We start from the raw sequence: 27,310 nt of genomic DNA, 5'->3' as shown, positions 1-27,310 counted from the left end.
ACGTTCATGTCGTAATATTATTTTTCGTAATTTACAGAGGTGATTGTTCAAAGGGGATTTAGATTTACAGATCTGTTGTGTATCCGGGGAGCTGTCCATCGCGATATTGAAGCTTCGTTAATGATAAAGACTTTGTGTGTATTTACGCAGTTAAACACTGACCTTGTTGACACGACCGCCAGTATAACAAATCAGTTTTACTATCATGTTAGTTGTGAATACCGTTTGTATCATTTCATAATTTGTCTTAAACTCTTGCATGACTTTTTCATAATCCCTTGATGTTTTAACAGGTAATGGTCTGTGAAATTAAATGCATTTTGGTAGCTGTGATTTTACATTTGTGGTTCTGAAATAATGGAGTGAAACTCATATTTCTCGTGCAGAAATTAGAAATAACAACGGTTCTATTTCTAAAAAGTTTAAAAAATTTTCAGTTATATTTTACGTAATTTTTTTTATCGCGATTTGTGCCAGTGACATTTCAACAGATTAATCATTCACTATATAATTAATAATTTTTATGATGACTGGTGATGATGGTGAGAAAAAGATCACAATATGATGTGACAGTGAGGATGATGATGATGCATTTATGTTGAACTTCTTTCACACAGCACGTAGCCAACCGTGCTAATCGGAGATGTGCGGGATGATGTTGATCGTGATAATGTAGTGACATTGAATGAGTCACTGTAGTGCGTGCCGCTGGGAGATTATAAGACAATGGAATTAGGGGTAGCAGCTCGTTCTACCAGTTGGACCTGTGGGCAAGGCACGGAGCCCTCTGTGGGATCCAGAGGGGTGCAGGGCCGAGGGTCGGAGTCTGGCCACGCTGGGCAGGATAAAAGGCGAGCTCCGACTCACAGTTGGGGCTGCTGCGATCTGGAATGGAACTCGTCGTGATCTTCGCCCTCTTCAAGCCGTGGGTCTGGCAGCGTGTTGGCTGTCCCGACCCGGTGTGTAGTTATCCCCTAAGGCTGTGAAGGCCGGAATAAAAGAGAGAGAGACTACCTCCAACTAGTGTCTGTGAATTAGTACACTACAATCACAATTATGGTAACTATGACGATGGTGTGAATGAAGGTGTCGATAATGGTGGTAATCACGATGAAGAAAATAACGGTGATGATTATGTTTCTGACCTTAACCCCCCCCCCCCCCTCCTAGGCTGGGAGGTGGCTGGAGACCACATCTACAGTGGGGCTGGCAGTAATGATGACGATTACCTCATCCTCTTCCTTCACGTCGCAGGCTTCAGGTGACGGTCCCACCCGGCCACGGCCCAGCAGGCAGCGTGTTCCAACCAAGCGATGTGATCAACAGGTTTCATCACCCGGTGGATGAACCGTACTCGCACCTCCGATTTGCACGGTTGGCTACGTACGGTGCGAAAGAAGTTCAGCATATATACATACGTACTAAGTACGGCTTTTGGCTAGCCATCGAACAAAGACGGTCACTGAATTGCGCGCTTTCGGATGCGCTTCCGCGGCCGTCCCGAACGCTCTTCCGAGATTAGGAACCCGCTGGAGCTATGCACTTTTAAATCATCTAGATTTAAAACTCATCTGTTTTTGTGTTTAGTTTGTTGTCCTTCCCCCACAAATCCGATTCGCACTGTTGGCTACGTAAGGTGCGAATTAAGGTCAACATAGGTACATGTATGCAGTACATTTTAAACAATGCACATATACGCACATGTTAAAAACACTGCATGTGTGCATTATGCAAAAAATAAACCCATCAGCACTTCCCGAAGAAGTGCATTGTGGTCCTCTTGTCTTTGAACACTTAGAAAAAAACTAATTTGAGAAAATGTGATGCAATGATAGACAACCGTGGATCGGTTTCGTTCTTATTAGGACTCGTTGGTACATTATACTCACCAATATCTATCTCGCGTGACTGTAAAAGATGGCAATAGCTTAGGAAGACCTTAATCCAGCAGAGGATTGATCATGGCTGATGATGATGACGATAGTAATACAAATTCAAATGTAACCTGCTTACTATTTCACGGACATAAGTGACCATGACTCTTGAGGCACAGAGCTAAGCTCGGTGTACGTCGAGAGCCAGGCGAGAGAGGTGGGGCCTTCAAGTGTCTCTTCCAAGTCGATGTGGATTGACTGATGCTGCTGCAAATTTGCAGTGGGACGATGATCACTGTGTTCCAGATGGAGGGGGCTACCATGGAGAAATGACGCCCGCCAGTGACGGTCCTGGTCCTTGGTGTATAGGGGAGGAGGAGGTTGTGAGTTGTGCTGATGCTGCTGCTGCTGCTGCAGAGAGTTCCACCATGAGCTGTAGTGCAGGGCGACAGGAGAGCGGAGAGAGACGCGGTGGACAACCGGAAGTAGAGACATTGATCCGTGTTTGCGTTTCAGGACTCCGAGCTTCGGCGCCGGGCAGTCGGACATAGCGAGCATCACGTTTGTGTTTGAGATGCAGTGCTTGGCGGATTGTGAGCTCCACTTTATGCTGGTGAGAGGCATGGCCGCATCATTTACTTGTTAGGTTTATGAAAAATCTGCAATCATTCCAGAATTGTGCCTTAAGTGTCTTGTTATGAAACTACAAATTTCCCATTTGGAACTCTAGCTGTGATCGTTGATGTAGTTATGTGTCAAAGAACAGCCCCTGAATGTCATATTACTGAACCATTTCTCGAGGCATCTTATTGAGCGCCCCAAACGCAATATGAGATGCCATGGCAATTTCACACTGGAGAAGTTTAGAAATATCATACGTGTGCGTGGTTCATGAAACGCTGTGCAATACTTAGTAGTATGGAAGGCGACAGACAGCTGGCAGGGCAAACTTCATGTGCATATATGCAAATCATAATTTTTGCACTGGTTTGCATTTTGGGAAATCCTGTGATCAATGTGGCCGGTTTTCAATGTGTGAGATGAAAGGGGAGAGATAGGAGAGTGCGTGGAAGGGAGCAGAGTGGAATGAGAGGGGAGAGGTAGAACTCGTGGATGGTAGTAGATTGAGAGGTAAAGAAGTATGAAGGCAGTGAGTGTGATCCTAAAATTGATCTGGTACAGGATTGGTAGCCAGTGGAACGAACCGATTATTGGGGCAATGTGCTCTCATTTACTGGCGGAATTTATTTTATTGAAACTCACAACATTCAAAGTGTGAGCTCTGTGCTCTAATCACTGACAAGTATAATTCATTCACCACGACACTTGAGTGATCAAACGGATACTTTTTTCCCCCCAATGGCTTTGCCATACACCCGGCCCGCTTGCTCGCCAGGACATGGGGAAGAAGACGGCGGTGGTGGAGTCGTGGCGCGGGACTCAGCCCAGGCAGGCCTACCGGCACATCGTGACGCGCAACGAGTCGCTCACCTTCACTTGGGCCTTCCAGCGCACGGCGGTGCCTCTCTCGCGGGTATCCCCCAGCCTACGATTACGCTGTGCTCCGTGTTCACGCAGCGCAAAGCCCAGGCAATCTCGCTGCACGTGTCTCCGCCACTTGGCACCGCGCCGTCAATGAAGGTTATCCTGCTACGGGGCGGGTATATTCGTTTGCGAGAAGTTATTGTGCATATTGCAGTGTAATTTGTAATCACTTGGCCCAGATACATTCGAATCAAATTAGAGTAAAGTTATTTGTTCTGGTTGTTATCTATTTTACATCTGATGGATGGTTCCTGTGAGGTCATGACGATTGTTTAACAAGCAAGATCAGGTGATGCGGTTATTCTGACTTTGTGGAACTTTATTTTGAGTTCCTGGATTTTCCTGGAGGTGCTTGGCGTAGTTAAAAAAACATTTTTTTTTAAAGAATGATAGTTTTATGCAACACGTAGGTTTTTGTGGCTATAAAAATTTATATATTTTGGTTATTTAACATTGGCTACCTTTCCCATGTGTCTTATTTTATATTCGAGAGTGAAAGCATTTGAGAGGCACTCTTATAGTTTTATACGTGACAAGTTGCGCGGTTTTCTCTCCGGTCCTGGCCGTACAGCGACCCATTCGCCCTCCCGCATGGCGACTCTCCCCCCCTCCCCACCATCCAGACGGGACGCAAGTTCCACAGGGACGTTGCGCAGATCTTCTCGGTGGAGGTGACTGGCGCGCTGGACGGCGTCGCCTCGCGCTGCCGGCCCTGCGCCCTGGGACCTCCATCGCTATCGTCGCCGTTGTCCCTCGGCGGTGCGGCGTGCGTCGCGTGCCCTCCCGGCCACTTCGTCCACCGCCAGAGCAGCTCGTGCCGCGCCTGCCCCGCCGGCACCGCGCTCGGCGCGTCGAGGCTGAGCGGAGAAGCGGCGTGTGTGCGGTGCGGGCCCGGCACCGTCAGCTCGCCGGTGAGGCCATCACCGGTGGCGTGTACTAAACTAAACTGTTTTTTATTTTACCAGTTGGGGCTCTTTTTGAGAAGCGACCTGGTCATAAATTATAGCTCAACGAAGTGGCTTATCACGTGAAAATTTATCACAGCCAAATACTCTAAACGTTAATGCTATATGTGGAGGGTAAAACCGGAGGACCTGGAGAAAAATCCAAGCGACCACGGGGGAGAGACACCGCAAACTCCAAATATGCAACAGGCGTCAGGGTTGGGATCGAACCCACGATCCCCTGTATACCAGGCGAGGTAGTTAATATCTCGCTACCGTGGTGCCCTACGTTGCTGCTGCATGTCGCTGCCTGTAAATCCAGCGTGCCTGTGGAGGCAGCAGCGAGGTTTGGTGTGGATCTCTGGACGAATGTTGCGGAACTCCCTTCGCGTGGGCGTCGTTGAGCCGTACCCCTGGCTCGCCAGCAGAAGGCTGTACAGCAGATATGTGGACCTCCCACCTATTCCGTCTGTACGGGATAGAGTGTTTCCCCCTCGTACGCGTGGGTTTTCTCCAGATCTTCTGGTGTCCTCCCACATGTAAGCACTTATTAATTGGCCGATAAAACCTTGATGCATAGGTGACCGTGGAGCTGGGGCAGTTGTTGGCGCCGGCTCGCCATGTGGCTGTCTTCCCGCTTGTCTGTGCTTCCCCCTCATGCCCCCGAGTCGTTTTCTGTCTCCAAAAGTGTGAATACTGTGCGGTGGCGGCACGTTACAGTTGAAATTATTATTATCAACACTCCTCCTTCCGTAACAGTACAATGTCGTGTATCCAGGGCTCAATTTCTCACGTTATATTTTCCGTAATGCTGATGGGCTGACGTCCCTTGCGCCGCGTGATTTGACGTCGGACATCTGCGCATCCTCATTAAGGACCGTTGATCTTAAAGACAAGGAAGTTCAATATCAGTACTGTCCTGAACGACATGTACATCATTTTCTTCATCATAAAGCGAGACGGATGTGGCTGGGCTTGAAAATAATTCGCGGAACAGCATCTTGGACTGTTCCGGCTGACATTAAGCCCCCCGCATATCCGACCATCACATATCCGCCCTAACCAATTAACCACCCACACTCAGTGCAGTCATCTGTCCTTGGTGATATAATCAGAGTTTCCACAGATGTTCACAAATCCGAGCAATTTCATGTCCAGTCATGTATTCTCAATCTCGTGTAAATTTGCTCATTTCTAAAGGACAGAGAGTAGTTTGCAGTTTATTTTTGTCCAGTGGACTTGTTAGTGTAACCCTAATTGTAAAAATATCTGACCTTTTCACATATCCGCCTATGCCTCAGGCCCCAATGGGTCAGACATGCGACGGTACACTATATTCACGTGAACAGGATCGTTCATCAGTGGTGTAGTTTCTATGAGAGACAGGAGGAGGAGTATGTGGGTTAGTCACAATCACTCCACTGAGGGATTAAGGCCTCCCTCGAGTTGTCACCATACCTCGGATTCCTGTAACAATCCACACGCAAGTGGATTTCATCGTTCCATCTCCATCAATACTACGTCCTCTTGGGCGAGAGACCACTCAACCCTATGCCCAACTCCCTCCTCACCTCCCCCCTCACCCCCGCGGGATTCCATTAATTTGAATATTTGTTAATACATTTCGGCAGGTTTTTTTTCCCAAGCCAAGTGTAACACAAACTCCGTTGCCATGGTTTCTTGCTAAAGTATGCTCTGCTTGCAGGACCGGTCGTACTGCTACAGCAACTGCACCTTCTCCTGGCGCCATGATGCCGTGCCGTACGCCTACGACTTTTCAGAGCTCCGGGAGATCGCGTCGGTCACCAGCCACCCCAGCTTCACCGCCAAGGGCACCTCGTACTACCACCACTTCAACATCAGCCTGTGCGGCGGCCCAGTAAGTGAGGGCGTACGTACAGTCACCGCCTTCGCAATCCTCCGTGGACTCACATCCGCCTTCCTCTCCCCTCACTCATTTCATTCTACTCCCCTTCACGCACTCTTCCACCTTTCCCCTCTCATCTCATTTGACTCCCCTACACGTACTATCCTGCCTTTCCTCTCTCGTCTCACATTACTCCCTCCACTCACTCTCCTACCTCGCCTCTCTCGTCTCACTCTACTCCCCTGCACGCACTCTCTTACCTCTCCCCTGCCAAGTCTTTGTAGTAGGGGGTGATGATTGCTGCATAGATTCCAGTACAGTAATTTACGTGCCGAAGATAAGAACAATAGATTCACGAGTCTGCATAAATGTGTATTGACAAAGTGGTGGGGGTGGCAGGGGAGCGGACTCCACATGTACGTGTGTACGGCGAGGTGCACCCAGTACGCGATTGACCGGGAGGTGCTGTTCGCGTGTGGCGTTTGTGCAGGCCCGGGAGCTGGCGCTCTGCGCCGATAACGTCACTTCGAGCCACCTGCTGCAGTTTGACCTGAGCGGGCAGAGCCAGGTCATGGCGCATGTCTGCTTCTCCACGCTCATGCCCACCAAGCTGATGGGCGCGCGCGCCATGCTGTCCACGCACCCCGTCAGCCTCGCCGACAGGATCATAGGTAAAACGGCGCCCCAACTGATACGGCCGGTTCCTTCTTGCGCGTACACGGAAGGCAAATACTCGGCTGGGGAATTGTATTGAAGAGGTCCCACCAACCGTGTAACGTCTCATCGGAAAGAAGGGCTAGCCACGTATAGATGTATCCCACTAAATCAATGAGGATAAATTGCAGCCTCTGCGTGCCCTTAGCCAATATCAATACAGTCGTCTTTCGGTGAACAGTGACATCAGTTAACGTTTTTTTTTGTTAACGTTTTGCCTCCCATAGGACTCCCATGGTTTTGACTTGATGTAAAAAATTATAATTAACGGTATGTTTATGTTATGAACGCAGGTCGCCAATTTTGGCCAATCCGAGCGCTCATAAGTGGGGCTGAGTGTGCCTCAGCCAATCAGCGACGCCTATGTATGAGTGTTTAGACCTCAACTGACTTTGTTTACTTTGTTTTCGGTTTTGGGAGTGGAAACAGCTCTCTTGCAGACTCAGTGATTTTTTACTTATTTTTTAACCTAGAAGTGAATTCGATTAACAGTTTATTTCGATTCACAGTATTTCTCGTGGAATGGATTAAAAACGTTACCCGGGGCCTACTATACCCTCATTTACCCTGATTTGCCGGGGGGTAGGTGGCTTTGCACGTGTCCTGTAATCCAACGCTTTGGGGGCATCAAGGGTCAGGGGGTTGCACAGATGTGGCGAAGAACTCTCTTTGCGGTGCTTATGCTGTAGGCGTGAGCATCCGGCGCGTCCTGGACAACATCACGGCCGACCCCACGCTCTTTCCGGACACAGTGCAGGACCTGCCAGACGTCGTCTTCTACTTCAGGTGACGTTCAGAAGGCCCCGAGCCTCCGTGTCGGTATGCGAAGCCAGCCCAAAAGGCTTTACGAGTTTACACTCTGCGCATCTCGTGTTTGCGTGTATCCCTGTCCAGGCCTTCTGTCAATCCACCGCTGGATTAGGGTCCCTCTCCCTATGGTGTTGGTCGTGAGAGTTACTTGCCCATACTTCAATACGCTGGCCACTCAGGCTGTGTATGAATATGCATGTTGGCCTTCTTTTGCACCGTACGTAGCCAACCGTGATAATCGGAGGTGTGAGAGGAAGGCAACAAACTAAACACAAAAAGCAGTTCTAAAAAAATTAGTTTTGAATCTATATTTAAAAGTGCATAGCTCCAGTGGCTTCCTAATATCGGAAGGAAGAGCATTCCAGACGGCCGTAGAAGCAAAAAGTCGCTGCGAGGATGACCAGAGTTCACGTGACAGTTTATACTCTTTGACGAGATCAACAAGGTATTGTGGTTTATTTGTGGCAAGCGCTTTTTGTGTAATGAGTGTGGCCTTAGTGTATTTGTTCGGCAACCGGAATCAGATGCAGCTCGGCAAGCACTGGACGTACATGGTCGGATCTTGCAGTACCCGTCACAACACGTGCCAAGGAATTTTGTAAATGCTGCAGCTTGGTAATGTTTTAGGCAGACGTCCCATAGAGGAGTGTACAGGTGCTGCGTGGATTGTTACATTGCAGGACCACGAAAGTTAACGATAGCTTGGGGAGGCCTTCATCCAGCAGTGCAGTGGATCGATAATGACTAATGACGGTGATGGTGTCGAATGCATTGAAAACTACGTGCGGACGTGCTTGAATAGATCATCAGATTATACCTCGTCATGCCCGACTGGACGAGCCTCAAGCATCCAACTCCGGTGCAACCTGCAGATGCCCGGAAAAGGAGTGGTGTCTTTGCCCAGGTACGGATGCAGTCTCAGTCACACAATTGCAAAGTCAAACTCTCTGTATTTTGCATACTCAGTCACTGAGCAGTAATAACTGATGTTAGATTGACAGGGGCCAATGATGAAACGTGATTTATTAAACCACGGAGAGCCTTCCCTGGGTCTCAAGACACGGGGTGGTGGGGGGTCTTGCATTGGGATGTTTGCCAAAAAATGTTTGAAGGGGTCTTTGTTTTTTTTAAGTCTGGGGAAATTATGCATTGCTATGACAGGGACTCATTGTCTCCACGAGACAAAACGTTGACAACGAATGCCTTCCTATTCATTTTTAACCCCCAACAGATAATATTACGGGTTCATGGATGTCCAGATATTTAACTCGTGACCTAGCGTGATAGTGTGCCACTCAATTGATTACAAACAATTCATACAATTAACAGTGACTCTATACTTCAGTAGGCTGTTACCATTGCTTCTTAAATAAGTCAACGGAGGCAATTTGTCACCAAGAACATTAAATACAACAGCTAAAGTACACAAGCAGGACCAGTCTAAGCCATTCAAAGCGACCTTCTGCTCAAATGAGCATCGAGGCATGTTTTCTCTTTCCTTGTTTTATGACGCAGCAAGTGTCCGGAGGGGACGTGTGATGGCTGCAGCTTCCACCTCCTGTGGGAGAGTCGGCAGGCCTGCCCGCTCTGCTCCAAGGGCGACTACCGCGAGATCATCGGCAGCTGTGTCAACGGCATCCAGGCACGCGACGCTCGCCCCTTGGGGGCTTTTGCGTGGATTTAATCCCCTATCCGAATAAAGTGACGTTGAAAAGTTAAAACCTGGCTGCGTCCCCAATATGAGCCGCGCTTAAACTTCCCAGGAGCCACACCGCGACTCTGGAGCCGTGGTTTGACCGCCCCTGCAAAATGCGTGGGCGCCACGCTGGAAAGATGTTAACTACCTCACCTGATATACAGGAGGTCATGGGTTCGATCCCGACACTGACGCCTGTACATTTGGAGTTTGCGTGTTCTCCCCATGGTCACGTGGATTTTTCTTCGGGTCCTTGTGTTTTCCCTCCACATTTAGAAACTTGCGTTTAGAGTATTTGGCCGCTACTAATTTCCACATGATAAGTCACTTCATTAGGCCTTACCTGGTCAAATAAAATATAGTTTCAATAGTTTTACATCAATTGCGTGCGTGCATTACGTTCGCGCTTGACGTGCCCTGCCAATGTGGTCCCTGTTTCCCCACCCCACCTCCCCCCCCCCCCCCCCCCGCGTGCCCTCGTAGAAGAAGCACTATGTGCTGAGGGAGACTGCCATCTGTCGGGACGGCGTGCGCTTCCCCGCAGAGCTGGAGGTCGCGTGCGAGCTCATCGGCTTTTGGTTAAAGGTCGGCCTGTCCATCGCCACCTTCACCGCTTGTCTTCTCGTCGCCTTGATCTGCCACTTCTGGAAGAAAAATCAAAGGTACGCTGACCTTTTAGAACAGCCGTGCTTTTTATTTTGTGTGTGTGTTAACAGCACTTGCTCTTGCGGTGTTCGTGTTAAGGCTATACAGGGGATCTTTGTGTGTGGTGCTGGCCACCTAGCCCCTCGTGTGCCATACCAGCCTTCATAGGTGCTTGCTAATAGCACTTGTCCCAACAGTCTTTTAGGGCAACACAGGGGTTTTTGTGCGGGAGTGTAGCGGTCAGCACGCTGTGCTATGATTCTTATTCATGGGCAACACCAGTGACAAATATCGAAGCGCCACCCCCCTGGGCCTCCCCTAGGTCGAATCACCCTTAAATGAGTACCTGGTGCAGTGTGTAAAAACATCTGCATTTGGGAGATAAAGGTGGCCAGGCGTGGTCTTGATCACCCATCCCCCTGTGTGTCGTGCCGACCTTCATAGGCGCTTGCTCCACAGCACTTGCCCCAACAGTCTATTAAAGGCTATATGGGGGATCTCTGTCTTGTTTGTATTTGTGAAATACAATGCTCTTATAAATAAAAATCTGTTTGATGCCCAGTGGGTGTGAATTTTATCTTTCAGTTTTGATACTGGAATCTACAGTAACTGCAGTAGAGTACCACTCCATCACACCTCCAGACCAAATTCTTGTATTGCTTTTATTTTTAAAGATTCTCTTCATTCAAATGTTCGACGGGTGGCACTTTCCGACACTTGACACACTGCCCGACGTTGCAGCTTATTCACGGAGCTAATTGTTGGGATGTCAGAGGGCTGGCTGAACCTTTCGTAAAATAAACCTGCTAGAGGTGAGGGAGAAAGAAGGGTGGGAGGTGGGCAGTTACATTTGCATTTTTTAAAAACTTCATATCTTAATATCATATACTATTTGCGTTTTAATATGAAGTCTTGAATGCTCAATACACAAAATAACGAGCTGTAAATGGGCTCCCATTTAGTCTCGTGTTAGTGACGGGGTGGGGCAAGTGGTTGGGGGCAATTCACCCTTAAATTTGCCCGCTGTTTTTGTTCCAACTACCCGGTGTTATCAGCGTTGGCGTTTAGGAACAAGGGTTAAGGTGACATTGTTGGCTGGTTGCTATCCCTAAGAGCGCCCCACACATGATAAGCCACTTTGTTCAGCAATCATTTGTGGCCAAGTTGCTTCCGAAAAAAAGCTAATCGTTCAGTGGGCTTTACCTGGTAAGATAAAACATTATTTAGTTGTACAGTGGTACCTCGGTATACGTCGTTAATTCGTTCCAGAAGGTAGGACTTATACCGAAAATGACGTATACCAAACGAATTTTTCCCATAAGAAATAAAGGAAAGGAAATAATCCGTTCCAGAGTATGAGAAATTTGATTTTATATGGCATATTATACATTAATGAGGTTGTATAAAATAATTTAGACACTACTTATTACTAAAATGCATACATAAATTAAAATGACAAAAACACGTGAAAATTCACAGAGTTATAGCAAGGGTTGTGCACTGAACGAGATCTACAGGCAGACTGAGGAGCGGCGCTTTGTTTCAGTCGTGAACGGGGTCTACGCGGTGACTCATCCCGACCCATACAAGTTCTAGCAAGCGCGTCGTATCCCAAGCAAGACGTCGTATCCCAAGACATTTTTTCTCTCGTCAAAACACGACGTATACCAAATTCGACGTATTCCAAAGCGGTCGTATACCGAGCTATGACTGTATTTGTATATTTTTAAGCGATAGTGTTTACCTCTCCTATTCTTTGCACTCAAATCGTGTTTTTGATTCGTTTGTTGCTGTTACGTTCTGACCCGCCCCTACTGGACATCTGTGAAAAAGAGCTTTATAGCTTATCGGATTCCTCCAGTCTAAATAAATATTCTATTTCTGAACTGCCCCTCCCCCCCCCACCACCACGTGAATTTACGACGCGACCTTTTCCGTCTGCAGGCTGGAGCACAAGTATTCGCGGCTGGTGATGAGCACCGGCACCAAGGACGGAGGTCTGCCCGTGGCAGACAGCTGCGGCGTCATGGAGGACGAGGAGATGGAGGACGAGGTTCTCATATCAAACAACGGCACCCGGTCGCTGCTCGGCAAGCTCAAGGCCATGGGCAGGAAGGTGGGTTCCTGATGCAGGCACATCACCCGGTGCAAGGGGTGTACCATAACGCGAACATAAGTCTCGCTCATAATAGAGGTTTTTTTTGGGTTAGATCGCGTAAATATATAAATGTGTCGTTAAACCCGCCACCACTCGACACAGCCAATTAGTAAGGGTTGTCACGTGAACAGAACATGACAATTCGTTACGAGTACATCACACCGGTGTGTTGGAGAGCCAAGCCACAATATTTACAATCCGAGTACGACGTTCCGCCAATAATTACAACTAGCTTCATCAGGTGACAAACAGCTGTGGTCGTCGGTGTCGTGAGAGCCATGATCAATTGCCGACCGGATGAGGTGCCCTCGCAAAGCCATCGTCATTTCTCGCGGTGCAGAGACGTAACCCTCCACCTAGCGTGCCGCACACGAACTGGTTTCTCTGCTCCTTCTCCATGGCGGATGGCCACTCTGTCCTCAGTGTCGACCACCAAGCAGAGGTCGCAATCGGGTACCCGATACCCGTACCCTACCCGATACCCGGCTACCCGTACCCGACCGGGTACGGGTACCCGTTTGCGACCCTGGTGCAGCCGGGTACAGGTAGGCCATGAGTCACTGGTGAGTAACCGTTTGTCACTCATTTCCCAACGTCTTGTCTCTTCTCACAATTCAAGTTCCTAGAATCAACCCACCCGCGCCTGCAACATGGCTTCATCCCAGAGGTCATAATCAGGTATCCGATACCCGTACCCTACCCGATACCCGGCTACCCGTACCCGGCCGGGTATCGGGTATGGGTACGGGTAGCCGTACCCTACCCGGCCGGGTACGGGTACCGGTTTGCGACCCTGGTGCGGCCGGGTACGGGTATGGGTAAGGAATCAAAACCCGTTAGCGACCTCTGCCACTAAGCCATCATTCCTTTCTCCGTGGAATGACATATGTGTGACGGTGTTGAGATGTTAACTACCTCGCCTGGTAAACAGCAGGTTGTGGGTTTGATCCCGACCCTGATGCTTGAATATTTGGAGTTTGCATTTTTCTCACTGTGGTCACGTAGACTTTTCTCCGGGCCCTCTGGTTTTTCCCTCCACATGCGTTTAGAGTATTTGGCTGCTTGAAATTTCCACGTGATAAGACACTTTGTTGATCTATAATTTGTGGCCAGGTCGCTTCTGAAAAATAGCTGTATAGTTCAGTGGGCATTACCTGGTAAAATAAAAAATAGTTTAGTTCAGTTTATATCCTGCCAAAGGCACGACTTCTTACTGGTCAATATGATGTCTCGAACTTGCATGTGTTCTCAAATCTAATCCTGCTGGTGTAATACCAAGTGCGCACATTTCAACGACGTATCTTTGCGCACTTTTCAGCTTTTGGTTCCATTTTCTTAGAATGGTATCGAAGAAACAAAGCTTTATGTGAAGGAGAAAAACAGTTACTTACGAAATGTGGGCATAACTGTTATCGTAACTCGTAATTTCTGTTCACAGGACAAAGACAACGACTTTGAATCGGTGCAGCTGAAGACTTCCCACAGTCAGGGCCCAATATAGCCGGCGGCAGCATGAACACTCCACACAAAAGAGCCCACAACTGTGGGACCCAGCCTGTCTCTCGTTCCATATCGCCCATCTCTCGTTACATTCAAACCAAAAGTACCGCATCTCCCATCAGTGTGGACTCAACAGGAGCCACCCAGAATCCATTCAAAGTATCCCTTTTGCTCAGTCAAGCACTGCGCAGTGTGTATCTTACTCGGTGGGCCTGAATCAGTGTTGGAAATTCCACATTGCCTCCAGTGGGCACCGAGTCAAAAGGGCCACCGGTCGGTGAAGTGATGGCGTCGGCGTCCTCCACAGTGTGATGACCCATGCGGCTCTTAGTTGAGTGAGATTTTGCACCATATCTGCGTGGTAGCTTGGCTTTCGCCGTCTCGCGACGCAGAGGAGCGCTGGCGGTTTGCTGTTCTTGTGCGGTCGCTTACATCAAGGATAGCGTTCAACTGCAGGTAGCACCCCATGTGCACTCGCCCATTCATAGACGCAACATTCCGTTTTCTCACCGGATTGCAAGCTGCTCCGGAGAGTAAGACACACCACCATAACCTGTGCCCTGTGTCAGTAAAGTTATAGAAATATGGACGCACGCATGCACAAACGCACGCGTACCAGATTCAGAACCAATTTTTATTTAGACTGGAGGAATCTAATGAGCTATGAGATTATAAGGTGCACCCCCAACTTTTGCTGTAAATTAGAGGGAAAATGTGTGTCTTTATAATCTGGAGAATACAGTATGTCCGCCATTAAATATACTGCACTCAGAATCGAAAAGTCTAGATTACCGATGCAGATGTAACAATACTAAGTTACAGCCCTTTGAAAATCCAATGCTGGATGGGATGAAGGTCTATCAAAAGCCATGTCAGTCGTGGGGTTGTTTGACCATACTTCACCACGCTGGCCAGTGCAGGTTGAGGAAGTAAGTGGTTGTGGTGGTGGCAGCCCAGGACCGGTGTCTGATGTCACTCGCCGTTGACGTTAGCCATGGCCAGGAGTCGCACTGGGTGGCCAATTTCGTAGCTGTCCCCTGTGACAATGCATCACCTCGTACAGATGTAGAAGACGTCACATCTTTATTTGCTGACTTTGTCTTGACCATAAAACGTTATTTTTACATATTTCTCTCGACAAATATTTGAACTTTTTTTTATCAGCAGTTATTTGTATTTCTGAATGTGATTTATTTATTGTTGTCATACAATCTGTGAATATTTATGTTTTGCACTTGTGTGTGTTATTTAAAGTTGTTAGAGTTGAACTTTAGTTGTGAATGTGTATAAAACGACAATTTCATTGTATGTGGCGTGTCTAAAGCAGTCGTATCTCAAGACACTTGACAAAAATTAAGCTTATAGCATTTTGGTAGACGTGGAGGAAGGGGCAGGAGGTTAAGACGGGGGACACACGGGGGAGAGAGGAGAGGGCATCTCTGCGATACAGCCCCAGGCCCCAGCAAAAACAACAATGCCAACGAGCCCCAAGGACGACACCCTGAGCAGCCAAGGCAGCACCGATGATTCCCAGGGCATTCCTAGGTGGTCTAGGGCCCTTTTGCAGTCAACACTGAACATGATTCAGGCCATTCACCCGAGAATTTCAGGCACACTCCCTGTAACGTCGCAGGCTGTTTTAGTAAGGAGTCAAAATTCAGGGAGACCGCCTGGATGTTATTTTTACAGCTTTCGGCAATGACATGCGAGCAGTTATTGAGAATGATGGCCGGGTGGCATTGGTAAATGCGGGTAAGGGTTCAGTGCAGTCCGTTATTCTGCGAGTACTGCCCTGTGGGAAGTTAAGTGATTTTCCTGTGAATGTACTTGTCCCTGCCGCGTGAATGTGGAATTGTCATCACTAAGGGCAGGGCTATGAAGAGCATATGACCACTACCTCTTGCTCATTATATTTATCATGAAGATGGCTCAAGCATCTGAATTTACGTGTTTTCATCATCGCCCTGCTTATGGTTTCAGTAATGTGCGACTCAAAACTCGTAGTGAAACGATAGGCAGGAGTCTGTGATTAAGTTGTGACTGGGCAGTATCGGGATGTTTGAGTACCGTACTTCATGAGCACTGCCTTGTCATCGTTAAATATCCTTAGCCAGGTGAGTGCCCATTGAAACGCGTTGTCCCTTCATCGTCACTTGGTACTTTGCTGCATGATTTACCATGTATGTTGATTAAAGGTTTCCGTGAAGTATCAAAAGTTGGCATTTTAATGATTTATCGCCCAATTTATTTGATGAATTGAGGCTTTGGGGGATTGCGTTTTGATTTAAAAACGATTCTGCTTTGTGTCATGCGTGTCGTCTCATTTGTATTGTTTCCCATTATCCAAAAAATAACGCCTCGTGGTGACCCATCCAAGAAATGCTCAGGCTCAAACCTGCTTAGCTTCCGAGATGAAATTTGGTCACAGCCAGCCAAAACTTAGTTTTTCCTCCCCTTAGACCAGGGGTGGGGAACCTTGTTTCTGCCAAGGGCCATTTGGATATTTATAACATCATTCGCGGGCCATACAAAATTATCAACTTAAAAATTAGCCTGTTATATTTGGTCAAACATTTAATTAACTCACCCCTAATGGGATGGGCTAGAACTGCTTCTCTTTGGCGAGGCGTGTGATGTTAGCTGGTATTAATGATGTTGCTACTCGCAACTGCTTTTCCAGGTTTGCTCCTAGATTTGTTGAATTTCGAGTCCAGCCTGCAGTTGCCTTGGCAGGGCCACCAAATGATTTTGCGGGCCTCATACGGCCCGCGGGCCGGACGTTCCCCACCCCTGCCTGAGACCAACGATGTAATAACTTAATTTAATCAGTGTTTGTGATATACAGTGCATTGAGTGCCTTGTAGAAAGGTGCTTTGTTAAATGTTAAGTATGATTATCATCTCTATAAATATGACTATATGTGTAGCAGCCTGGTTTGGCCACAAGGCAGCCAAGCCTTTCAAGCCGTGCGATCCTGAATTTTTGCAAATTGCTATAACAGATTTTGTTTTCTGGGTCAGTTTCTAGCGTAATTCCTTCAGGGCCTGTAAACGGTGAGATGTCATTAGAGAGGCAAGGCTATAACCATATTATATAGATTTGGGCTCCACGTATGACCAAATCGCCCGGAATGTACTCGATCTCGCCTCATCTCGGAAGCTAAGCAGGCTTGAGAATGGATATATTGCTTGGGTGAGTGACCACCATGCACAAACATTGCCATATGGCTTGGTAATGCAACACAATACATTCTTGTACAGCACTGTACTTATATGCCCCCATGTCTATGCTGCCGACTCACGCTGACAAGCACGGTAAAGTACGGTAAATTAACCCCTTTTGACCCGGAGGCCATGGGGAGGGCCCTCATCCAGCAGTGGATTGAAAAAAACAGATGTACAGCATTTGTTAGTTCACTCAATCCAATAGATGAACAGACAATGGAATTACATACTGTGCATTATTTTGTTTAATCCACTTCTGGATGCAGGCCTCGTCACGTGTGGGCCAGGGGGTTTATTTGACCATACCTAAGGTCAGTGGGGGTTGATGAATGCCGATCAGCATGGACGTGGAAGCATAGTATCGTACGATTGATGATGTTGCACTGCCATCTGCTGCCGACAATGTAAACCCGCAATTGCTGATAATTTAACCCATTTTTTTTTGCACGGTCAGCAGCCAAGGCAAGTACTTTGCAGACTCAAGCTAGCTTAGGGGCCGTCCATAAATGACGTCACGCACCTGGGGGGGGGGGGGGGTCAGACATTTGTGACGAGGGGGGGGTGAGGAATGTGACGTCACATCAAAATGCGCAACTTTAAATAAATGTAGACAACACGTTCTACTCAATTATATAGACTTTTTCATGTTTTCTCCTACAACATCAGAGTGCAGCGCCACATTAAATACGCACTACAATGACAATAGTTTAAAGCGATTTGAAGCATGTTTTTTATTTGGGGGGGGGGGGGGCAGAGCTTTGTGACGTCATTTGAGGGGGGTTTTACTTTTTGACGCCGTGTGACGACGGGGGGGGGGGGGGTCAAAAATCGCGTGACGTCATTTATGGATGGCCCCTTAACTTCCGAGATATCAGGTGACTGGGCACAATCCAGGTGAATTTTTCCTCATGTTCACATGCAAGTCAATTCGATTCTTGTCTCTTGGTCTGTTGATAAAAGACCTATAATTAATAAGACAGAAAAGAGGAGATTTGGGCTTAGCACAATTTGCCTTTAGCACGCCACTCTCATCAGCGGTGCAAGAGCGAGATGGAATCTGGTCCTAGCAGAGTTGAAGGCACTGTCTGGTTGGTGCACAGAGATAGATACATGATAATTGGTTTCTTACCCTTCTATCTGGCAACAAAACTGACACCTTTTTACAAGGAGTCATGTTTGCATAGACCGCAATACCTGCAGTCATAATACAAACAAAAGACATAACTCTGATAATGTGCACTGTCCTTGAAGTTGATTGGTCCACACCCGAGACAGCTTTCCTTAGAGCCTAGTCTCACATGGGTTGGACCAGATGACGCCAAAAGGCGCACAAAAAAAAAACAATTATATTTTTACTGGCAAATGAGGTTCCCATAGTGTAGATAGATACCTGTTGGTGATGCCTCTAGGTGCTGCTGTGCACTTCAAAAGTGGAGATTTAAATGGATTGTCTTTTGGCCTGCTTAAAACACGCAGTCGGTCAGTTTTGTTGGGTCTTCGTTGTGGTAAATGTCATGGAAGTTTTGGTCCACCAAATATTTTTCAACATCGCTTTAGAAAAAAAAAAAAAGCTTTTTATTTGTGTTATTTAAATGTACTGTACAGTGTATTACAAAAAATAAAGTGCATATATTTAATTCGCAGGACTGATCAGCGTGCATAAGGAGACTCATTTTATAATGGGTTTATCAGTGGATCTCCCATGTGATGTACTTTATGTACTTGTAAAATAATTATTTCAATATGTAAATATTTGAATGATGTAACCTGCATGACATACCATTTATAGTCATATTAATTGCATTTATAAAGCATCTAAATATACCACATCTTAAGTATCTGTAAAAAAAAGCATTCATATACTTAGAACTCTTTATAACAACCATAATAGAGGTTTTTGTTTTACTTTGATGTTTCTCTAATCTGTATGCTAAGAGTTCACGCTGCTGGCTGTGAGGTGAGGGTTCCAATTTTACCCACCTCATTAAAATCATAAGACAGCAAGTGGCCATTTCGTTTTTGCAACATAACCAATATTTTCCACCAATTACTTTCCTCACCTATCAGTCCGGCATGCCCTCCTTTACCGCGTGCAGGATCGTTGTGGGCCCGTGGCCCTGCCTCTGTGACATCCCGGCATCGGGGCGACTTTACCAGAGCCAGTTGACACTACAATATTGTTACTGTCCATATTTAGCCACAGACATGACACAAAGCTTTTGTCAGACAGGAACGACATCCATCGATTTCGGAATCGACACCAACAAGATCTTGGAACTTTCGGTAAAGTCACGTAGAATGGAAATAATAAAATAAAAACATAAGATAATTCTCACGACGTTTAGGCCACAACACAAGCAGCCGTCCTCAGGTGGAGAACAGGACTGTCGAGAAGACAGAGTCTGAATGACACACCCCAGGCTTGGAGCGACTATTTAAGCTGGGATGGAGGGGGGAGGAGCGCCTTGACAAAATAATTTGCATATCAATTTGCATATCAAGTAGTCACGAAAGCTTTAAATCAAAATTTAAGATCTTGGAATTGGTCATCCCTAAACGAAGGATGATGACGTATGGTCAAATAACCCTCCTCGACCCCACACGGCATTGGGGGAGCCCATCATCCAGCAGTGTGGATAGACCATATGATCAGTGGCGTGACGACATTAACCAGGGGTCCTCAAACTACGGCCCGCGGGCCACATGCGGCCCGCCGAGGACATTTATCCGGCCCGCCGGGTGTTTTTGCCGCCGCTGCCTGTCTGTTACTTTTTTTCTACATGAGAAGGACGGTCATTGGTGGAAGAGGGAGAGGGGGCGGAGTTTCCCCCAATCAGACTGCATTGATGGGCAGTGCAGTCTGTATGTCTCTGTGTGGGCAAAGTTATTGCTGGTATATTGTTTTTGTAGCGCTGTATATATTGGTATTTTACTAATAGCAATTTTGACTCCCTAGGAAACAATGATGTCAAGAAAGAGAAAAATTGACTCGGAGTGTAGGAAGAACAGTGGACTTATGATTATTTTTTCATGCAGTACAAGGAAAGAGCTGTGTGTCTGATATGCCAGAATATAGTGTCTGTGTTCAAAGAATACAATTTACGTCAACACTATAAAACTCAACATAAAGATACATTTGCTTGTTTGGTCGGAGAAGTGAGAAAAGATAAAATATTAAAACTGAAAAATACATTAACAACTCAGCGAAATAGTTTTGTGAAGCAGAAGCAGCTAAATATTTCATCACTGCGAGCAAGGTTTCAAGTTGCCAAGCTAATAGCATGCACTGGCAGACCATTCGTGGAGGGAGAATTTGTTAAAGAATGCCTTCTTTCTGTTGCCAAAGAGATGTGTCCAGAGAAGGCCGATTTATTTAGTACAGTGAGTCTTTCAGGACCTACAATTACACGGAGGATTGAAGAAATGGGAGACAATTTGCATCAGCATTTGCAAAACTCCACAAAAAAACTTTCCTATTTTTCCTTGGCACTCGACGAAAGCAATGATGTTCGTGATTCTGCACAACTTCAAATTTTTATTCGTGCGACGAATGACTATTTCGAAGTCACAGAAGAGCTTGCTGCACTGCAAAGCATCAAAGGAACAACTACAGGAGAGGATATCTTTCGATTTAAAGCTTTCGTGACTGCAGGGATTCATCTTCTTGGTTCTTTCGGTAAAGTCACATAGAAGGGAAGTAATAAAATAATTCTCACGACGTTTTGGCCACAACGCAAGCAGCCGTCCTCAGGTGAAAACCAGGTCTGTTGGGGAGACAGCGTCTGAATGAAAGAGCACACGAGCTTGGAGCATATATAAGCTGGGTTGGAAGCGGGGGAAAGAGCGCCTTGACAAAATAATTTCAATATCAAGAGGAATTTAGCATATTTATGGGAAATGCAGGAATGTGATTAGTACTACATATGCCCGTGCTGCATATGTAGTACTAATCACATTCCTGCATTTCCCATAAATATGCAAAATTCCTCTTGATATGCAAATTCTTTTGTCAGGGCGCTCTTTCCCCCGTTTCCAACCCAGCTTATATATGCTCCAAGCTCGTGTGCTGTTTCATTCAGACGCTGTCTCCCCGACAGACCTGGTTTTCACCTGAGGACGGCTGCTTGCGTTGTGGCCTAAACGTCGTGAGAATTATTTTATTATATTTTATTTTTATTATTTTATTACTTCCCTTCTACGTGATTTTACCGAAAGAACCAAGAAGAGAGGATATCTATGAAAAGGTTTGCCAAACTGTGAATGGTTTGGAGCTGAACTGGGCTAAACTAGCCAGTGTGACAACTGATGGTGCTCCTAGTATGGTGGGGTCTAAGAAAGGAGTAATTGCTCGCATTAACCAAGAGATGGACAAACATAACCATTCTCATCCAATAGCCATACACTGCCTCATCCACCAACAACCGCTGTGTAGTAAATCACTGAAGTGGGACTCTGTTATGAAATTTGTGGTATCTTGTGTTAACTTCATTAGAGGTCATGCACTAAACCACAGACAATTTCAGGAATTTCTGTCTGAGCTAAATGTTGACTATGAAGATGTTCTGTATCACACAGAAGTCCGTTGGCTGAGTCGAGGGAGAGTTTTAAAACGTTTCTATGACTTACTTCCACAGATTACAGCTTTTCTGCTTTAAAAAAACAAAGAAGTACCAGAGCTCAATGATGCAGAATGGAAATGGCACCTTGCCTTTCTGACAGATGTAACAGAGCTACTCAACAGTTTCAATGTGCACCTTCAAGGAAAGGGGAAGCTCATCTGTGATATGCAATCACATGTCAAAGCATTTGAAGTAAAATTAGGCCTCCTCATCAAACAAGTGAAGGAGGAAAACTTCTGCCATCTCCCCACAACTAAAAATCTGTTAGCGGAAAAACCATTGGTTGCATTCCCAAACAAAACATGTGCGGATTCACTGGAAAAATTGCAAAAGAAGTTCCAATTTAGATTTAAAGAGCTTCATCTCCATGAACAGGACATACAGCTTTTCCGTAACCCATTTTCTATTGACATTGAAAATGTGGATACAATTTACCAAATGGAACTGGCTGAACTGCAGAATTTTGACTCTCTGAAAGACGCATTCAAGTCAAGCAGCCTTCATAATTTCTATGCATCTCTCCCCTCTGAGACATATCCTTATCTCAGGAACCATGCACTCAAAATGGCAACCATCTTTGGCAGCACTTATGTCTGTGAACAGACTTTTTCCAGAATGAAACATTTGAAATCTCCAACCAGATTTAGACTAACGGATGCACACTTGCATCACTTGTTACGACTAGCAGTGACAAATATGGAACCGGACATTGACCATCTCATTAGCCAAAAGCAGGCCCATAGTTCCCATTGAAATACTGGCAAGTTTGTTGATTTAACTTTACTGGAAAGTTTGTTGATTTAACTTTACTTGTTTTTCATTTTAAATATTGTATTTGTTCTCGTTTTGTTTCTTCACTTCAAAATAAGATATATGCAGTGTGCATAGGAATTTGTTCATGGTTTTTTTTTTAAATATAGTCCGGCCCTCCAACGGTCTGAGGGACAGTGAACTGGCCCCCTGTTTAAAAAGTTTGAGGACCCCTGACATTAACAGTTCAGGGTGTGCAGCAGTCGGTGAGGTGGGGCCCAAATATTTGATTTGTCTCGCACGGTCGCACCTAGTTAGGTTACATATCGCGGCTCTCGCCTAATCACATCATTACGGTCTCGAACATTTAACGCTGTAGGGGCGCTCCACTTCAGCCAGGTAGTAGTACCTCATTGCAATATCATTGACGCGTATCTGATGCAATAAATATCACAGCAAACGGAGTTCTATGTCCAAAGTTGTTTTACTCAAGATGCTGCCATTCAAAGCGAATTCTGTTACGTCACATTGCGTTTCTTTACGTAACAAAAACTTACTTCCAATACTAAACTGTTGAAAACATATCTCGTGGTGATTGTCAAAGGGGCCCCAACTCAGAGCCTTTGGCACCAGGGGCGGGGGGGGGGGTCATGGCACCCCTTGCCCCCACGCTCGTTACTTCACTGGGCAACAGCCACTTAAACTCCAAACAAATCTTGGAATTTGGCCATCCCTAAACTAAGCAGGGTGACGACGTACGGTCAAATAAACCCCTTCCCAGACGGTTCGGCTTCGTACAGTGCGAAAGAAATTAAACATTTTTACATAATCCAGCAGTTGATAGACATTGGGGGCCGTCCATAAATGACGTCACGCGATTTTGGACGATTTTTGACCCCCCCCCCCCTCAAATATAACGTCACAAAGCTCTGCCCCCCCTCCCTCCCAAAACCATATTTCCATTTTGAAAATAAAACATGCTTCAAAAATCTTTAAACTATTGTCATTGTAGGACGAAGGGGGGGGGGTGGGTCAAAATCGTCCATAATCGCGTGACGTCATTTATGGACGGCCCCTAAACTAAGCAGGATGACGACGTACGGTCAAATGAACCGGTTCGACTACGTACGGCGCCAAAGAAGTTCAACCACGCGTGCATCATCCAGCAGTGGGCAGACCGCGGGACGCACGAATGTTATTTCGAATGTTATTTAACCTCGAGTGGTTAAGGAAGTTTAAAATAAAGAAAAGCTCTGACCCTCTAATCTGGCATCCACTGTGCTCGAGGCACGGGGAGAGGGGGGGGGCGTGTCACGTGATGATCCAAGGGGAGGGGGGGGTCACGTGACGATCCAAGGGGCGGGGCGGGTCACGTGACGATCCAAGGGGCGGGGCGGGTCACGTGACGATCCAAGGGGCGGGGCGCGGGGGGGGTGGAGAAGGCGGCGATGGAGGTGATGAGGTGAGCATTCTCGCTCCGCTTATCTCTCTCTTATCTCTCTCTTCTCTCTCCTCTTCTCTCTCTCTTCTCTCTCCTCTTCTCTCTCTTATCTCTCTCCTCTTCGTCCTCCCTGCGCCTGTCACACCGAGCCGAGATAACGAAGAGGCTCGCGGCAACGATGAGCGGGGGTGGCGCAAGCGGTGTGGGTGGCTGTCATTGATAATACTAATTCAACCTTAGCAACATATCAACCTTGATGTTATTATTATTATTGTTGCTGCTGCTAGTTGTTACCATTATAGCAATGTAACCAGGCGGATACTGTCGGCTGCGCCCTCTCTTTAAACGCGTGTGTTTATAACAGAATCCTGAGAACCCTAAGGGTGCCTTAGTCTGGCTCTGTGAGCCTCAGTGATTCACACTGAACCCTGTGTGAGCCTTAGTCTGGCTCTGTGAGCCTCAGTGATTCACACTGAACCCTGTGTGAGCCTTAGTCTGGCTCTGTGAGCCTCAGTGATTCACACTGAACCCTGTGTGAGCCTTGTTCTGGCTCTGTGAGTCTCAGTGATTAACACTGAACCCTGTGTGAGCCTTGTTCTGGCTCTGTGAGCCTCAGTGATTAACACTGAACCCTGTGTGAGCCTTGTTCTGGCTCTGTGAGTCTCAGTGATTCACACTGAACCCTGTGTGAGCCTTGTTCTGGCTCTGTGAGTCTCAGTGATTCACACTGAACCCTGTGTGAGCCTTAGTCTGGCTCTGTGAGCCTCAGTGATTCACACTGAACCCTGTGTGAGCCTTAGTCTGGCTCTGTGAGCCTCAGTGATTCACACTGAACCCTGTGTGAGCCTTAGTCTGGCTCTGTGAGCCTCAGTGATTAACACTGAACCCTGTGTGAGCCTTAGTCTGGCTCTGTGAGTCTCAGTGATTCACACTGAACCCTGTGTGAGCCTTAGTCTGGCTCTGTGAGCCTCAGTGATTCACACTGAACCCTGTGTGAGCCTTAGTCTGGCTCTGTGAGCCTCAGTGATTCACACTGAACCCTGTGTGAGCCTTGTTCTGGCTCTGTGAGTCTCAGTGATTCACACTGAACCCTGTGTGAGCCTTGTTCTGGCTCTGTGAGCCTCAGTGATTAACACTGAACCCTGTGTGAGCCTTGTTCTGGCTCTGTGAGTCTCAGTGATTCACACTGAACCCTGTGTGAGCCTTGTTCTGGCTCTGTGAGTCTCAGTGATTCACACTGAACCCTGTGTGAGCCTTAGTCTGACTCTGTGAGCCTCAGTGATTAACACTGAACCCTGTGTGAGCCTTGTTCTGGCTCTGTGAGCCTCAGTGATTAACACTGAACCCTGTGTGAGCCTTGTTCTGGCTCTGTGAGCCTCAGTGATTAACACTGAACCCTGTGTGAGCCTTGTTCTGGCTCTGTGAGTCTCAGTGATTCACACTGAACCCTGTGTGAGCCTTGTTCTGGCTCTGTGAGTCTCAGTGATTCACACTGAACCCTGTGTGAGCCTTAGTCTGACTCTGTGAGCCTCAGTGATTAACACTGAACCCTGTGTGAGCCTTGTTCTGGCTCTGTGAGCCTCAGTGATTAACACTGAACCCTGTGTGAGCATTGTTCTGGCTCTGTGAGTCTCAGTGATTCACACTGAACCCTGTGTGAGCCTTGTTCTGGCTCTGTGAGTCTCAGTGATTCACACTGAACCATGTGTGAGCCTTAGTCTGGCTCTGTGAGTCTCAGTGATTCACACTGAACCCTGTGTGAGCCTTAGTCTGGCTCTGTGAGTCTCAGTGATTCACATTGAACCCTGTGTGAGCCTTAGTCTGGCTCTGTGAGCCTCAGGGATTCACACTGAACCCTGTGTGAGCCTTGTTCTGGCTCTGTGAGTCTCAGTGATTCACACTGAACCATGTGTGAGCCTTAGTCTGGCTCTGTGAGTCTCAGTGATTCACACTGAACCCTGTGTGAGCCTTAGTCTGGCTCTGTGAGTCTCAGTGATTCACATTGAACCCTGTGTGAGCCTTAGTCTGGCTCTGTGAGCCTCAGGGATTCACACTGAACCCTGTGTGAGCCTTGTTCTGGCTCTGTGAGTCTCAGTGATTCACACTGAACCCTGTGTGAGCCTTAGTCTGACTCTGTGAGCCTGAGTGATTCACACCGAACCCTATAGAAGGAGCCTGAGTCTGGCTCTGTGAGCCTCAGTGATCCACACTGAACCCTGTGTTAGCTTGAGTTTGGCTCTGTGAGCCTCAGTGATTCACACTGAACCCTGTGTGAGCCTGAGTCTGGCTCTGTGAGCCTCAGTGATTCACACCGAACCCGATGGAAGGAGCCTGAGTCTGGCTCTGTGAGCCTCAGTGATCCACACTGAACCCTGTGTTAGCTTGAGTTTGGCTCTGTGAGCCTCAGTGATTCACACTGAACCCTGTGTGAGCCTGAGTCTGGCTCTGTGAGCCTCAGTGATTCACACCGAACCCGATGGAAGGAGCCTGAGTCTGGCTCTGTGAGCCTCAGTGATTAACACTGAACCCTGTGTGAGCCTGAGTCTGGCTCTATGAGCCTCTGGCATTAACACTGAACCCTCATAATTTATCGGGTATCCGAGTGTGGCTCTAGGCTTTGACCATGGACAGTGCTTGAATGGGCGACCACCGTTCAAAAACAGACATTCAATGCTTACGAAGCAACCTTGTGCAGCAGAGGGCACCGGAGCAACATCAGTGGTTGTACTGCACTTCTATGCTCCCTGCCTTTCAATCAATCCAATCTGACCGGCGTTGTGAAGCTTGAGTGAAATATCCCTCCTTCCGACATCAACGGCGTGGAAAGGCCCTCATCCAGCAGTGGATCGACAACGGCTGTACATGTGGACCTCGTGTCTAAATGCAGCTGCAGATCAAGATGGTGTTTGTTGTGCCAGTTATTGTTTATTTCTTTAATCCACGTTTCGCTTGAACAGGAGACTTGTGTCAGTGGGTTGGCACCTGGTCACAAATAAAGACTACAGTACATCCATGCATATCCAGGACGCGGAATACGTTGGGCAATGCTTCTTATCACGGTATCTGTACACCGTGGGACATGGGGTTCTCAATCATGGGTACGCGGACCCAGAATGTCCAAGGGGGTACGTGAGGCGATTTTAAAATGTGTCTTAGTCCGTCGCACTCATTGTGCATTATTGATTTTACATTTTCACACATTCATTTCTCAGAGCCATGTTGGGGCCAGGCAAGGTGGTACTCAGTTGAAACAAATTGTGAAATGTTAAATATAGCCTGGTAATGAAGTAGCAGATGGTGCGGTGCACGCGTTGGTACGAAGCAGACGACCATGTCCGCCAAGTCGGCTCGTCTCTTCGAATAGATGCCAGAAATTCGCGCCTCACTCCAGCAGGAATTTGCACCTCCTGCGTGGCTGCCTGCAGCAGTGCTGGAGCGACCCAGTTTGAAGGCGGTTCAACTGCGCCAGGGGACATTGGGGCTGGCCCAGGTGCCAAGCCACGAAAGGGGAGTAGTTTGGGGT

The 27,310-nt window shown here is 47.2% G+C and overlaps 2 protein-coding genes across 3 annotated transcripts in view; both read left to right on the top strand.

Moving 5' to 3' along the window:
* Window positions 1–17,457, top strand: part of LOC133356418 (endosome/lysosome-associated apoptosis and autophagy regulator family member 2-like) — a 34,911-nt gene extending 17,454 nt beyond the window's left edge. Inside the window, exons 12-23 of the mRNA XM_061573936.1 lie at window positions 1,171–1,261; window positions 2,391–2,487; window positions 3,271–3,408; window positions 4,043–4,330; window positions 6,069–6,242; window positions 6,721–6,901; window positions 7,634–7,730; window positions 8,557–8,658; window positions 9,270–9,396; window positions 9,934–10,112; window positions 12,040–12,211; window positions 13,692–17,457. Coding sequence (XP_061429920.1) covers window positions 1,171–1,261; window positions 2,391–2,487; window positions 3,271–3,408; window positions 4,043–4,330; window positions 6,069–6,242; window positions 6,721–6,901; window positions 7,634–7,730; window positions 8,557–8,658; window positions 9,270–9,396; window positions 9,934–10,112; window positions 12,040–12,211; window positions 13,692–13,754 — 1,709 coding nt within the window. The 3' untranslated portion in view covers window positions 13,755–17,457. The remainder of the gene's footprint in view (window positions 1–1,170; window positions 1,262–2,390; window positions 2,488–3,270; window positions 3,409–4,042; window positions 4,331–6,068; window positions 6,243–6,720; window positions 6,902–7,633; window positions 7,731–8,556; window positions 8,659–9,269; window positions 9,397–9,933; window positions 10,113–12,039; window positions 12,212–13,691) is intronic.
* A 6,286-nt stretch (window positions 17,458–23,743) lies between these two features.
* The window catches only part of DNAJC16 (DnaJ heat shock protein family (Hsp40) member C16), a 32,698-nt gene continuing 29,131 nt past the window's right edge, over window positions 23,744–27,310 (top strand). For both annotated transcript variants that reach the window (XR_009756856.1, XM_061574048.1), the window contains exon 1: window positions 23,744–23,808. Coding sequence is in view for 1 of the 2 variants with exons in the window: in XM_061574048.1 (XP_061430032.1) it covers window positions 23,795–23,808 (14 nt within the window). In the remaining variant the exon portion in view is untranslated. The remainder of the gene's footprint in view (window positions 23,809–27,310) is intronic.

Source organism: Lethenteron reissneri, chromosome 54 (assembly GCF_015708825.2).
Source record: "Lethenteron reissneri isolate LAM-NWPU_2019-01 chromosome 54, ASM1570882v1, whole genome shotgun sequence".
NCBI lineage: Eukaryota > Metazoa > Chordata > Hyperoartia > Petromyzontiformes > Petromyzontidae > Lethenteron > Lethenteron reissneri.
This window is presented reverse-complemented; position numbering and strand designations above follow the sequence as displayed.